Here is a 14,672-nt window from a genome sequence, read left to right on the forward strand (position 1 = left end):
TCCAGCAAACAGGGTTGCCAAACACCTGGGCACCATGTGAACCGCTTAGACCTCCTTCCCCGCATGCAGGCTTGAGCCCTGGCCTGTCCCTTATCATGCCTGCCTGTACCGGGTTGCCTTACCACAGGTCTCTCCCTGACCTGGCACCCCAGGGCTTTGGGCCCTGCTCTGCAGGCCCCGAGGCTGAATCACTGTCCTGTAGGTCCAGAAGCCTAATCACAGTTCTGCAGGCCCTGAGGCCAAATCACTGTTGCTCAACTCCAAGTCTGGGAGCTATGCAGCAAGTCTGGGAGCTATGCAGCAAGTTGGGGGGGGAGGGGAGGGCGGGGAGGGCCCTCCCTTTCCCTCTCCCTCTTCTCTGGGCCCCAACCCAGAGCCTTATCACTGATGAGCGGGTCCCACCACTGGCTCGGCAGGGAGCTCTCCCCGAAATGCACCGAGCCCACTGGGCAACTTCCCATGCCCTGCCCTGACCTGCTGCCTACCCTGTCCCCCTGGCTACTGCGGACCCTACCATCATGTGCAGGTCCCGTGTCAGTGGCTAGGTTGGTTGGTACTATGGCAATTGCGTATGTGGTGACGGCGGTGAGATTAGCTGTAAGTCGTGGCCAGCGAGGTGGTAGAGATCATCTCAAGGGCTGTGTTGGCGGCTCTGGTGCTCTGTCTGGAGCTCCTTCCCCTCCCGCGGTCAGCCCCAACTGAGCTGCGCTGCAGGCTTTTATACCCGGGCTGCACTGGGAGCATGCCCAGCAGAGACATAGGGGAGGGGTGTATTCCACCCCATAGGTATGCTCTACTTCCCCTTGTCCAGTGTGGGGCTGGCATGCCCCATCACACAGCCACAAAACTGAGTCCAGCTGCTCCCCTAAGAACTCTGTGGTGTACTGGCTGTATAGTTGCGGCTTTAAAGCATAACTGTGGCAATAACTGTACATAACACATCCCTCTTGTCTTTAGACAGACCTTCCTGTTATGCTAACAGATTAGGTTTTACACTCGACAATGTATCTCCTGTAAAGTCTGCCCTTCACTTTTCATTACAGCAAGTACAGCAGTGAGTGTGTTGAACACTACCTTAGCTGTCTGGCTAGCACAAATCCAGAGGCAAAAACAGAGTAGAGGTGACATAAAGAGCAAATGCAATCCACCCACTTGGACAGGGAGCACTTACGCGAGTGAAGGAATATGCTGCTGCTGGAGATGCCAGCAGAGTGTGAGGACAGGAGAAAGTGCAGGGAGCTGGAAGTGAAAAACCAGGAGAGAGCTTTGATGACCATGGCAGATGTGCTGAAGCACATGTTGGCCTTCCAGGACAGCCACATGCACGGGCACTCCCTCCAGCCCCTGCGGAACCACATTCCCTCCTCACTGAGTTCCATAGCCTCTTCTCCCAGGGACCTAGAACATGGAGAGGGAAGGGGCAGGAGAGGGTGTCAAGGGCAGCCTCACACTCAACCCCCAAGGGTGCGTACCAAAGCAAAAGGCTCTTCTACACACAACTGTGATCACCGTACCGCCCCGCCCCCTGAAGCTGGCCAATCATAAAGCTATCTTTCACAGTCTCTCTGATTCACAGGGTCTCTTGTTGTGCTCTTCTTATTTCCCTGGGGCCTGGCTGCTCATAATTACTGTCTAGGCACTGTGCCTCAACTCCCTCTCCCTCCCAGCCAAATAACTTTCCCCCTTATTCTCACAAATATTATGGAGCACACAGCAAGCTGCCACAACAGTGGGAATGTTACTTGTGCTGAGGTCTAACCTATTTGTGGAACCTTCCCTTTAAACTCCCCAAAGCACATTCTAGCACCATTCTGCATTTGCTCAGCCTGTAGTTGAACAGCTCCTTAATGTGATCTAGGTTGCCTGTGTACACTGGAGCAAGGGGTAGGCTGAGTCCTCAAGGATCACTATAGGCATGTTAATGCCTCTGAAGGTAATTTTTTGGGTCTGGGAAGAAAGTTTCAGCTTTCAGCTTGCTGATGAGGCAGGAGTTCCTAAAGAGGCACACATCAGTCATCTTTCCCAACCATCCTATGTCGATGTCGGTGAAACGGCCCGTGGATCCACCACTGCCTGCAGCACCATAGAGAAGTACCCCTAGCAGTTTATGTATTCTTTGGCAAGGGGGTCAGGTGCCAAGATAGTCTTGCAGCATCTTAGTCCCTATCTGTTTTTTTAAGATAGGGAAGTGTGTTCTGTCTACTACTCCACCACAGTTAGGGAACCCCAGCACAGCAAAGCCCTCCACTATACACTCCACATCCAGAGTCACTGCCCTTCACAGCAGAAGGGTATTGATTGCCTTGGCTACTTGAATCACAACAGCCCCCACTGTTGATTTCCCCACTCCTAATTGATTCCCAACTGACTGGTAACTGTCTGAGAGTGCAAGCTTTCACAGGGCAATTGCCACTCACTTCTCTACTGTCAGAGAGGGTCTCATTCTGGTGTTCTTGCACTTAGGGTAGGGGAAACAATTCATAAACTTCAATGAAAGTGGCCTTACGCATGTGAAAGTTTTGCATCCACTGTTGAGTGTCCCACAGGTCTGTGCTTGTCTCTCAGCACCAGAACCAGTGTTCCACTGTGTCCAGAGGATTGAATGCCACCAGCATTCACCAGTTGTTCAACCTGAGTGCTTCACAGAAGAGTGTGTTCATGGCCTCCCAAGATTCCTCCTCATTCTGACAGACCTTGGGTATGCTCTGGATATACTCCAGCATAAGGCTCACTATGGTTAATATGGCTGCCATAATGCTTTGATGCTCAACAGGATCCACAATGGGTCCTATGCTTACACTGCTATGGTGTCTTCATGGATAACCAGGGTGAAAAAGGGTGTGAAAAGACTGTTTTCTGTTGCTTTTGAGCAGGGGGGGGGGGGTGGCGGGAGGGAATGAAATGAGAGCATTATGGGACACTAATGATGTACCCAAAACTGCTTGCTGCACAGTTTCGGTCCTAGCGTGCACATAGCTCAGAATTCAAAGGGGTCAAGGAATTGTAGGATAGCTACTCACACTTCATCACTCTCGAAGTTCACAGTAGCCACCCTGTTGGGGACACGCTACTTTGAACTGCGTTGAAGTCTTGCAAACAGTGGGGATATGCACCTTTGCCATTACAAAATCAGTTCCTAAAAATCAACCTTAATGTATGTGATTTGACCTTATCTCTTGGTGCAGACAAGGCCTTACTTGCAGGAACAAGAACTAGAACTGAGTGGACTTGTAGGCTCTGAGGTTATACATTGTTTTGTTTTGGAGTGCAGTTATATAACAAAATTCTACATTTGTAAGTTGTATTTTTACAACGAAGAGATTGCACTACAGTATTTGTATGAGATTAACTGAAAAAATACTACTACTTTTATCTATTTACAGTGCAAATATTTGTAATAAAAAAGTTACAATATAAAGCAAGCAATGTACATTATCTATTCTGTGTTGTAATTGAAATCAATACATTTGAAAATATAGTACAATATCCAAAAATAGTCATAATAAATTTAAACTAATATTCTATTATTGTTTAACAGTGCAATTCAAACTGTAATTAATCAAGTTAATTTATTGGAGTTAATTGCGTGAGTTAACAGTGATTAATTTTCAGCCCTAGTAATAACCCTGTAGTGTTTTAGATGTCTGGACTACAGGTGTAAAATGTGTCCATGGACATTCAGTGTTATGTCCCTTTATTGTCTACACGTTGTTATTGTTGGATGTTATAAGGACAAGTTTAGAATGTCTAAGTTTGGTATAAAAAAATTAAAAAAACAACAAGTGGTCCTGTAGCACTTTAGAGACTAACAAAACATTTATATACTATCATGAGCTTTCATGGGTACAACCCACTTCTTCAGATGAGTGGAGCAAGAGACATTCTTCCCTAACAGTAAATACATGAAATGTCCTACACAAAAACTAAAAAAAAAAAAAAGCATCAGAAAAGCTATGTCTTCTGGATGGGCCAAACTCTGAGGTTCTTGCTCTGTTTTACTCAAGTTTTATACCCTAGCCTTACACGCTGTTGCAAGGGGAATTTGCCTGAATAATGACTGAGTTAAAAATTGGGTAAGGACTCATGATCCAGTCACGGGGAGAAGGGCAAATGGAGCTTTGGAGCCAAGGCTTTGTCTACGTTGCTGGCTTTGCCAGCAGAGCCTATGCAAATGAAGCGCAGATTAGCATTTTGCTGTACTTCATTTGCATAATGTATTCAAGCCATTTTTGTACAAGGGTTTTTTGCGCAAAAACAAGCCGTATGGACGGGGGGGGGTTGCACAAAAAAAACAATTCTTTTTTGCACAAAGACCTCTGGGAGTGGCATAAGGATCTTGCGCAAAACAGGGTTTTTACGCAACTCCACTCCCCCATCCACACTGCTGGTTTTTGTGCATAAAACACTTGTGCAAAAATGGCTTGAATAAATTATGCAAATGAAGCACTGCAAAATGATAATCCACACTTCATTTGCATAGGCTTTTTCTGTTTTGTTTTGTTCTACAATGTTTTGCTCAGCAACCCAGTACCGGCACCTGGCACTGGATACTTTTATTATATATGTAATATAATTAACCTAGTCTTATTGTGAAAACAGTATGTCACTGGCAATTCATCTTTGGTAACCCATAGAAGGGTCTACTGGAGCCAGCTTCATATGGGATTTCTGCATATGTGGAGACAACAGTATTACTTTCACTAATATGGAAGCCTGTCTATCTCCAAATTTTGTGTTACTTCAGCACCAAATTAAGACAACACTGACAATTAAACAGCCTTCGTAAGGAGTCAAAACTGCTCATTATTAAGGGCTACTTTTGAAAAGGGCTACGTTATTCCTCGTGAAATGAGGAGTACTGCCGTTGAAAGAAAAGCCACGTTCTTTTGATGTAATTTCGAACGAACGCAGCTGTAGTCTAGATGCAGGTGAAGTTTTTTTTTTAAAAAAAGGCTACTTTTTTTTAAAAAAACCATGCAGTCTAGACACAGCCACGGATACAATTTATTTATGGTATTTCTAATAACTCACAAGCAAGAAACAAAAATTCACAGCCCTGCCATCTGTCCATGACTTATGCTATAAACATCCCTAACTAAATCTTAGCTGAGGGCCCTGGGAAAACTGCTGCTCTGAGAGAAGCTTGGGGGGAATTGCTGCTATTTTGAACTCCCCTGAGGGCTGCTCTGGGAGGCCCCGGTGGGCTGCTACTCTGGAAAGGAGGCTCTGTTGAATGGGCACTAGTTGCCGGGGGCTGCCAAGCAACATCTGTTTTATCCGGTCTTGGGGCTGCAGCCATGTCACTACTCCAGCCACCTGTAGGACTGCTGCGCAGTCAGTGCCTGGGGCAGCTGCACCAACTGCTGCTTAGGTGGTCCCCCACCCTCCATGATAATCATGGAGCCCTTACTCATCACACGCTATCCTAATGGTTTTCCAAGGCCAAAAATACCTGTATGGTGGGAGCTTTCAAACTACAGTTGAAGAAGGTCTATGATGTATTTTTCTTCAAAAAGGTAAGAGATCCAGTACATATAGTTAGACAAGCTCACTATTATTCATATTATACATTTTCCACATATTTACTACATCTAGAAGACTGTGTAAAAACACATTACAGATGGATTTTTATTATCAGGTAGTTCTGTACCCAAAGTTACACTGTCATGTTTTCATATACCCAATAAGGCTCATTTCATAACAAAATTAATCAACATATGTCAATCTTTATCATACAATAATTAAGATATTTTGAAAACTTAGTTACCTCGTTTTTAAAATGGATTTTTTCAGATGCTCTGTTCTCTTAAAAAAAAAAAAGGTTATAGAATCACTTCTCTGTTCAAACTATTTTGAACTCCATGTTTTGTGAGTAGTGTCATTTTGAGTGTAGTATGCACTGATCCACACTTACTTTTCTTTCTGGGAAAACCAAACAGACTTGCATAAGTTCCATATCTCGTTCTATTGACAGGTTAACATGCTCCCTTACTTTGCTGTTGAAGTTGTTGAGCATGTCTCAGTAAATAAATGTTACAACATAGCTTTTGTTAGTAGTAGCTGAAAACATATCAGAATATGGCAGACTTGGAAAGCGGTCTGTAAAGCTGGAGACATTTTCCACACTATAGGACTTCAGTAAAGAATACCTGTTGAAAAGAGATGTATCCAAGACAGAAATATACAAAAACATTTGCCTGTCTTTCTGTATCATTTTCAGTTTGTCTCTCATTTCATTGTCACCGCTATTGTAGATTGTTAAATTTTGTTCTAGAAATTGGCCCTTAATTTCACTGTTTATTCGGAGTTTTCGCAATCCCAAAATGGCCAGATATTCTGTTGGTAGAGGAGTGGTGCCACAGAGTGAAAGCTTCAGGTAGTGCACCACTGTGAAGTTCAACAGCATTCCAAGCAGAGACGTATCTGTGAACCAAACTATTAGGTCACTGTGGTAGCTGGCTCTATGTATTGTATAAGGTAAGATGGTTTTGCAACTGCACATGAGGTTTGCCAAGCTGTAGTCACAGTCATGGATCTCAGCAGAACAGCTGCAGTTGCGAATTGTGTTTTCCTTGGTGAAAATCAGGGTGTTGTTCTTCTGACCTCTCACAGAACTGTTAAGACAGAAACCAAGAAAGCCGAAACCAAGAAAGCCGACCAAAAGGAAATAGTGCTTATGGCAGGATACTGGCACCATGTTTCCGAGCACCTTGTCTTCTTTTACTCAATGATTCTTATCACTTGCCATTACCTAATGAGAGTAAGAATAGTTTTATTATACCAGGGTCCACTTAATTGTTAATATTTTCTCCCACTTGTCGTCTGATTTGTGTATTCAGGGCTATACTGCAACTTTACAGTCTACCCTAAGTTAGGGAACAAGGTGGGTGAAGTAATATCTTTTTACTGGACCAATGTCTATTGGTGAGAGGGACAGGCTTTACAGCCACACAGAGAGCGTCATCAGGTCAGGGGAGACGCATAAACTGCACTGATTCCAGTGCAGGCCAAAGAACAAACTCTGATTCAATTGGAATTTCTTACCTACTGTGCCCTTCCACTGGGGGAAGAATAAATTGCTTCAGCCACTTATATAGAACAGCTTGCTTCCCTCTGTGTACTTGGCCAGCTACTCTGGCTGACAAGGGTGAGGGCAAAGACTGGACTCCCCCTATTACTTGCTCCTATCAGTCTCCCTCTTCACCCAGTGCTCTTGCTTGCTGCCAGGTATATTTAATGCCCCTGCCCTCCACTGTAGCTGCTCTAGCATTCTGATCAGGGAAGTACAAGAGGAGATGAATGTGAAAGGGAGGGCAGAGAAAGACTTTAAATCCTGCAGCAAGATTCAGGGGGACAATACACTATTAAGAATAGCAGTGCAGATCAGGAAGGTGAGAGCCATGTAAAGTATATACCCTATGGTTCTGGTGTGCCTCACTGTCTCCATTGCTTTTTATACCTATGTTAAGAAGGGCATGGAGTGCCTGTACTGTGTAGAAATCGGATTCAGACAGCACTCTACTACCAGGATGATGTGATTTCCTCCCACCCTAACCCACCCCACACACTTTTTCTTCTGAGTAAAACTAGAACCATGAACATAAGCATGGCCATACTGGGTCAGACCAAAGGTCCATCTATCCCAGTACCCTATGTGCCGGCAGTGGCCACCACCAGATGCCCCAAAAGGAGGGACCACAACAGGTAATCCTTACATGATCTGTCCCCTGTCACCCACCTCCACAGAAACAGAGGCTAGGGACACCATTCCTACCCATCCTGGCTAATAGCCATGGATGGACCTAACCTCCAGGAATCTATTTAGCTCTTTTGAACCCTGTTAAAGTTCTAGCCTTCACCACATCCTCTGGCAAGGAGTTCCAGAGGTTGACGGTGCGCTGAGTGAAGAAAAACTTCCTTTTGTTTGTTTCAAACCTGCCGCCTATTAATTTCATTTGGTGACCCTAGTTCTTATATTGTGGGAATAAGTAAATCACTTTTCTTTATTCACCTTTTCCACACCAGTCATGGTTTTATAGACCTCTATCATCTCCCCGCTTAGTCTCCTCTCTTCTAAGCTGAAAGTCCAAGTCTTTTTAATCTCTTTTCATATGGGACCCATCCCAAACCCCTAATCATTTTTGTTGCCCTTTTCTGAATGAAGATTTTATTAACACAAAACACTCATTCATTTCATAAGCATAATTATTCTTCAGACTAACAGTCATTCACTGTCCAAAATGAAGAGCTTGCAATTTTGTACCGTGAGTAAAACACAAGAACACAATAATCAACTCCTCTGATCTGCTAACTGGCTAGTCCCATCACTCTTTATACTTGGTCTTAGATACTTATGCACTTTTACCAATGTATTTGTTTTTTCAGCAGCTAATCTATTGCATGGTTTATATTTATTCAGTCAAAATATGCTAAACACACACTTGGTTGGCACTAGGCTGTAGTGGCCACGAGGGTGTAGGATTTTTTTTTAAAAAAAAGATAATTCTGAATTCAACTAATTTTACTTACATAATTTTTCATAGTTATGATCAACCAAGTGTGAAAATTTATTTCCTGAAAATAAATGTTGAGCAGAAGATGAACGGAGATTGCTGTTGAATGAACCTCAAGCTGAAGAGTTGTTAAAGAGCCTGATTCAGATACTTAAATGATCATGACATCTATGTTTTCTTAACACCATGAAAAATGTTTCACTTTAAGTATAATTTAGTTAAAGTTCTGCTCTTCTATTTCAATAGTGTTTCAGCTGCACCTTTAATCTAAAAGAACTTGAAAAACTGACTTTCTGCACCTTTTGAGATGGGTGTGAATCCTGTCTTACTACTTACCAAGGTTTATATTTTGTTTCAGAACAATTATCTTTTTTCATCACTTCAGAGCATACTATAACTTGTTTCCTACATTCCCTTCAAATTTAAACAGGTAGAACCAGATAAGTTTATAATGATGTTTGATAATCAGTAACACTAAGTATATGTTTGCAGTATTTATCTGCAGCTTTCACATTTATTGTGTTAAAACCACACAGTAAACTCAACACTGAAGACACAAGACAGAAAAATAAGATGAGCTCATTAGCATTATTTGGAATCTTGGTTTGCTGGCCTTCCAGAAACTTCCTCGTTGTATTAAACCAAACCTCCCCCGCTTCTGTAATAGTTCACATTTTAGCTCTCTCTCCTGTGTCCAAAGTCAGGTGATTCCACTCCTTAGTTATGACCCTCTGTGCAGTTGCCATTGACTTTATCCATTCTCTTTCTCCTCCTAGTTTCTATTCAGTTCTATAATTGTATTACTTTCTTGTAATTAGCATAACAAAGTTCTTTGTTTTATCATTTTCCTTTTAACTTTTTAGGGTCAGAATCAATGGTATATTCTTCCTCCTTTACACTACTCAGCAAAGCAAAGCAGCTTAATAAAATTCATGTGTGTACAGACAATGTGGTAGATTCTCCATTCTGCTCAAACTCACCTTGGATACAGTAGATGGGGGATACCTTGATCTTCAGCCACCTAGCCCCATGCACAATGGTACCAGATCCTGAATGGAGCCTTTGATACCGTAGTATAAATAAATAATAAATGCTACAGTACTAATACTAACTACTAGTACTACTAAATAATATCCTGCCTCAAGATGAGAGAGAAGATACACAGGTGGGGATATATTTTTATTTAGGTCTAATTAAGTTGAAATCTTTCACAGCAGGCGAAATTAGGATGAAATTTTGCACAAGTGTGCAGTTCCCACTGATGCCACCAAGAATCTTACATGAATCAGAGGGAAGAATTAAGTCCTTAGAATGTCCAGATGTTCTTTCAGCTCTAGAATACACGTTCAGTGCATTTAAAAGCCAAGAACAAGAAACTAATAGTAATAATTTATAATTTATAATTAATGAATATTCACAGGATACTAATCTAATCCTGATTTCATTAAAGAATAGAGCCTTTTAATAGACAAACATTTGTGTAGCCCCCTATTAGCAGAATACTTTAAAATGCGTTTAGTCGATTGTTAGATTACTCTTGTGTTAGCAGTCTGTGATTGATCTTTAAAGGATAGATCTCTGCTAACCTAACCTGTTTTGAATCTTGATATTCTGAGTTCATTCTCTTTCCTGACAACCCAACAAAGAGTACTGCTGTTCTAGGATATATTGAAAATTACTATTATAAGCATCATTGCATTTTGATAGACTGGCTTCATTGTCCTCTCAATTGCATTCCAAATTTATAGCTTACAAAAGATGTACATTTCAGCTCATTTATTTCTTTGCAGTTTGATCACACACCAATATATTCATGGAAATCATGGTGGCTGGCCCCAGGGTTTACACGTCCATGAAAAGAGGAAGATGAATCTTCTAGATTAAATTTAAATAAGCTCATTACAAGGTGATTTAATTTCATACTCACCATTAGAAAAACATGTTTCGCTTGTATTCAGGATACAGGCAGCTTCTTGTTGAAATTAAATATTTAATCCAAATTCCACTGCGTTATCTCTGACAGCATTCCAGAAATGCCACCTGAACATTTCGTTAATGTTAAACTTCAAAGGTCAAGTTTAACCATGCTGTAACTCCCCTGATATTATACAGTTACACAAGCAATGAAGCTGGCCTCAAACATCTAAGGATCCAATCATGCATTACAAAGAGAGTTCTACTTCCATAGCTTCACATTTTGTTTATTTTTACTTGGTTTAAAGCTATGATAAAATCAGAACATTTACAGCATGGCTATTGTGTCATAAATGCACGATATTCTATTCACACATTGCCAAGAACAATCTGGATTGATCTGTTTTAAAGATAGTATTTTGCAAGCAAAATTCATAGATAAGGATAGCAATATGAGTTTAATTTATATTAATTGAAGTACTATTTGAGCCTGCGGCTAAGCCATTTCTCCTGAATCACAAACTCCAACTGAAGTGCCAGTGTGAACAGTGCTTTATCATCAGGAGCACTCTACTGCTGATAAAGTGAACAACGTTCATTGGGGGGGTGGAAGTATTTTGTTGGCAAAAGAGCTGACAAATGGAGGCTACACTGTCCAACTTCTAGCGACACGGCTGTGTCTTGCCCTCTCTGCTGCCTCTGCCATGCTAAAAGCTGTCTAGCATAGATGAAGCTTAAGTAAAGGGCTGCATCTACACTACCACCTTTGCCTATAAAACTTACGTTGCTCAGAGATGTGAATATTTCACCCCCTGAGCAACAGAAGTTACACCGCCATAAGCGCCAGCATGCAGTCAAAACAACGAGGAGTCTTGTGGTACCTTAAAGACAGAGGGTATGTCTACACTACCCCGCTAGTTCGAACTAGCGGGGTAATGTAGGCATACCGCACTTGCAAATGAAGCCCGGGATTTGAATTTCCCGGGCTTCATTTGCATAAACCGGGCACCGCCATTTTTAAATCCCGGCTGGTTCAAACCCCGTGCAGGGCGGCTACACGCGGCACGAACTAGGTAGTTCGAACTAGGCTTCCTAGTTCGAACTACCATTACTCCTCGTGGAATGAGGAGTAACGGTAGTTCAAACTAGGAAGCCTATTCGAACTACCTAGTTCGTGCCACGTGTAGCCACGCAGCACGGGGTTCGAACCAGCCGGGATTTTAAAATGGCGGCGCCCGACTTATGCAAATGAAGCCCGGGAAATTCAAATCCCGGGCTTCATTTGCAAGTGCGGTATGCCTACATTACCCCGCTAGTTCGAACTAGCGGGGTAGTGTAGACATACCCTGACAGATTTATTTGGGCATAAGCTTTCATGTGTAAAAAACACATTGTCAGATTAACCTAGCCATGCTCCAAGCGTTGTTAGCTATTCCCTCATGGAGGTGGTTTACATAGAGTGCTGTGCTGTGGCCACACTTTCAGTTTAAAGCAGCAGCGCTTTAAACTTTTAAGTGTAGACAAAGCCTAAGAGTTTTCCTGCAAAGCAGTAAGACTTTGAGATTGAAATAGTTTTCTGCAATTCCATGTCAGATGTACCTTCAGGCTAGTGGTAGAATTTTAAAAGGGGTTAGTTCTGAATGTCCCTTTCCGAAACTTCATGGCTTTTAAAAACTCTCTAAAAATTAATCCAAACTAAAAAGTCTACATTGGCACTTAATAGCTCTGTAACTTTCTGGCTCAAGGGTATTAAAAACACCCTCTCCCTGAGTGCAGGAAATTACAGTGCTGTACAGCACCTGTGTGAACTAGGTTATTGTGCTGGGATCCCAGCGTGGACAGACACTTCCCTTGCCTGCTTGTCCGAGGGACAAGGGTGGTGGGGGTGGGAAGCATGGCCCCCTAAGCACCTTGGGGCCCCTGTGGGGCAGGGCCCGCTGTGCAGGTCACACATGGCCTTGCTCCTGGGACATCACCTGTGGCCCGAGGACTGTTGCTTGCAGCTCACAGAAGAGGGCACGGCCTCAGGAACAGTGTCTGTATGGATGACTGATCACTTCTCCCTCTATTCTCCACAGCTGGACCAGCTATTGTTGAGGAGTGATCACCGCCAGCCGAGGCAGTCACCTGACTCCAGGAGAGCCACAAGCGCTAGAAGGTCCACAAGGACCTGATGAGCCAGCATGTGGTCATCCTCCAGGACATGCAACAGGCCCTGGCCCAGAAGGTGCAGGAGGACGCTCAGTGGTGGACTCAAATGTGGGCTTAGCTGGTGCAGCAGGGCAAAACATGTGTGCCATGAGATGGCACATCCGGCTCCTGTCCCTGCTCTTGCCCTCTCTGCTGCCTCTGCCAAGCCTATGCCCCCTTCCCCTGCCATGCCTGACCCTGCTCCATCCCCCCACTTGTCTGCCCCATTGTCCCAGGCCTCACCCATCCCCGAGGTCGCTGAGGTCCCTGGACCCAAGGCACTTCCAGCCACACCACGCGCTATCCCAGCCCTGAGCCCAGCTCCTCACCTGCCCCTATCCAGGGTCTGAGCCTCCTCAGTTATTTTTATTGTGAAAAACATACAAAGTTCTTGGTTTTCAACACTAAACTGGTGTTTTTATTGACTCTACAAGGAAGGGGGGGGGGAGGGAGAGGCTGTGGTGGGAAAGGCATAGGAGGGCAAGGCATAGACCTCTAGGGGGAGGCCCTGGGAACAGTTAATGGGGTCCTTAAGAAAAAAAACTCTCCCTCAAGGTGAATGTGCACCCCCACCTGATGGGCCTGACAGATGGCAGCTGTGCGTGGCTGATCCAAGGCCATTCCCTACCAGCCAGCCTCTGCCCCCCCACCCAGGTAGGAAGGCCTCCTTCTTCCTCTCCACAATGTTGTGGAGAATACAACAGGCCAAGATCACCTTGGGAATGTTGTGCTTCCCCACATTGAGGTGAGTCAGGAGGCACCTGAACCGCGCCTTCAGGCACCTAAAGGCGCATTACACCTGGATATGGGCCCTGCTTGGTTGGGCATTGAATTGGTCCCTGCTGGGGTGCAGGTGGCTGGTGTACATCTTCACCAGCCACAACATGAGGGGGTAGGTCGTGTCCCCCACAATGCACAGTGGCATCTGCATGTCCTCAACCCGACAGTCACTGTGGGGGAAGAATGTGCCAGCCTCCAGCTTCTGGTAGAGGCTGGAATTCCTGAAAATGCAGGAGTTGTGTGTACTGCCCGACCACCCAACAAAAATGTCCGTGAACTGTCCATGGTTGTTAACCAGGGCCTGCAGTACCATCGAGAAATAGCTCTTCCTGTCAGTGTACGGGGCAGCTTAATGATGTGGTGCGCGGATTGGGATGTGGGTTTCATCAATGGCTCTCCCACAGTTCAGGAACCCCAGGGTGGCAAATCCTGTGACGATTACGTCCAGGTCTCCCAGGCAGATGATCCTGCTCAGCAGGATGGAGTTGATTCGCTTCACAGCCTGCACACAAAACAGAGATGAGAGGGAGTACCTGGGCCCTTGGGAGATGCCCAATACCCCTCTCTTCCCCTCAAACACAGGGACTTCAGCCCAACAGTGCCTTACCTCCATGAGGAGGGCCCAGATGTGGACTTTCCCACACTGAACTGGTTGCCCACCGACTGGCAGTTGTCTGGGCTGGTGATCTTCCATATGGCGATGGCAACCTACTTCTCCAGAGGGATGGTGGGTCGTATCTGGGTGTCCTGTTGTCGGAGGGCAGGGGCGAGCCAGGCACACAGCTCCATGAAGGTCACCTTCCTCATACGGAAGTTATGGAATCACTGCTGGTCATCCCACTGCTCCATGACCAGTTGTAACTGGTGTCCAGCCTCCGAAAACATCTCTCTACAGTGGGGTGCAGTTGGAAGGGCCTTACTCCCACACGCAGGGAGAGGGTCTCAATGATGAGCTCCGTGTCGAGCTCGTGCAGGGGCATGAAGGCAGCCTGCACAATCCGTTACAGAGACTGCAGCATGGCAATGTGGGGCCATCACATGCCCAGAGGCAGCTCCAGCTCCATGGCAAGGAGTATGCTATGGAGTCCAAAAGCTGGGCAACCAGGGCACACATTGCAAATGCTTTGCTGTCCCTCGGGGAGGTTGGCAAGCACACAGCAGAAGCTGAGAAACGGCTGTCCAGGGGGATCCCTTTAAGCATGCATCTCAGCTAGCCTTATGCAACAGCACCCGGATACAACTGCTGACTTAATGCCCTACCTGAACTGGTTCTGG

At 44.7% G+C, this 14,672-nt stretch overlaps 1 protein-coding gene across 8 annotated transcripts in view; it reads right to left on the reverse strand.

Moving 5' to 3' along the window:
* Window positions 1–5,599: 5,599 nt before the first annotated feature.
* EPCIP (exosomal polycystin 1 interacting protein) overlaps window positions 5,600–14,672 on the reverse strand; it is a 47,357-nt gene continuing 38,284 nt past the window's right edge. For 6 of the 8 annotated variants that reach the window (XM_075910948.2, XM_075910935.2, XM_075910930.2 and 3 more), the window contains one exon: window positions 5,600–6,751. In XM_075910948.2, coding sequence (XP_075767063.1) covers window positions 6,020–6,697 — 678 coding nt within the window. In that variant the 5' untranslated portion in view covers window positions 6,698–6,751 and the 3' untranslated portion in view covers window positions 5,600–6,019. Of the gene's footprint in view, window positions 6,752–9,493; window positions 9,574–10,440; window positions 11,289–14,672 lie in introns of those variants that run through there. The other 2 variants (XM_075910938.2, XM_006126041.5) reach the window with 2 other exon arrangements.

The sequence above is a fragment of the Pelodiscus sinensis genome, chromosome 1 (genome assembly GCF_052426305.1).
Source record: "Pelodiscus sinensis isolate ZL-2025 chromosome 1, ASM5242630v1, whole genome shotgun sequence".
Taxonomy (NCBI): Eukaryota; Metazoa; Chordata; order Testudines; family Trionychidae; genus Pelodiscus; species Pelodiscus sinensis.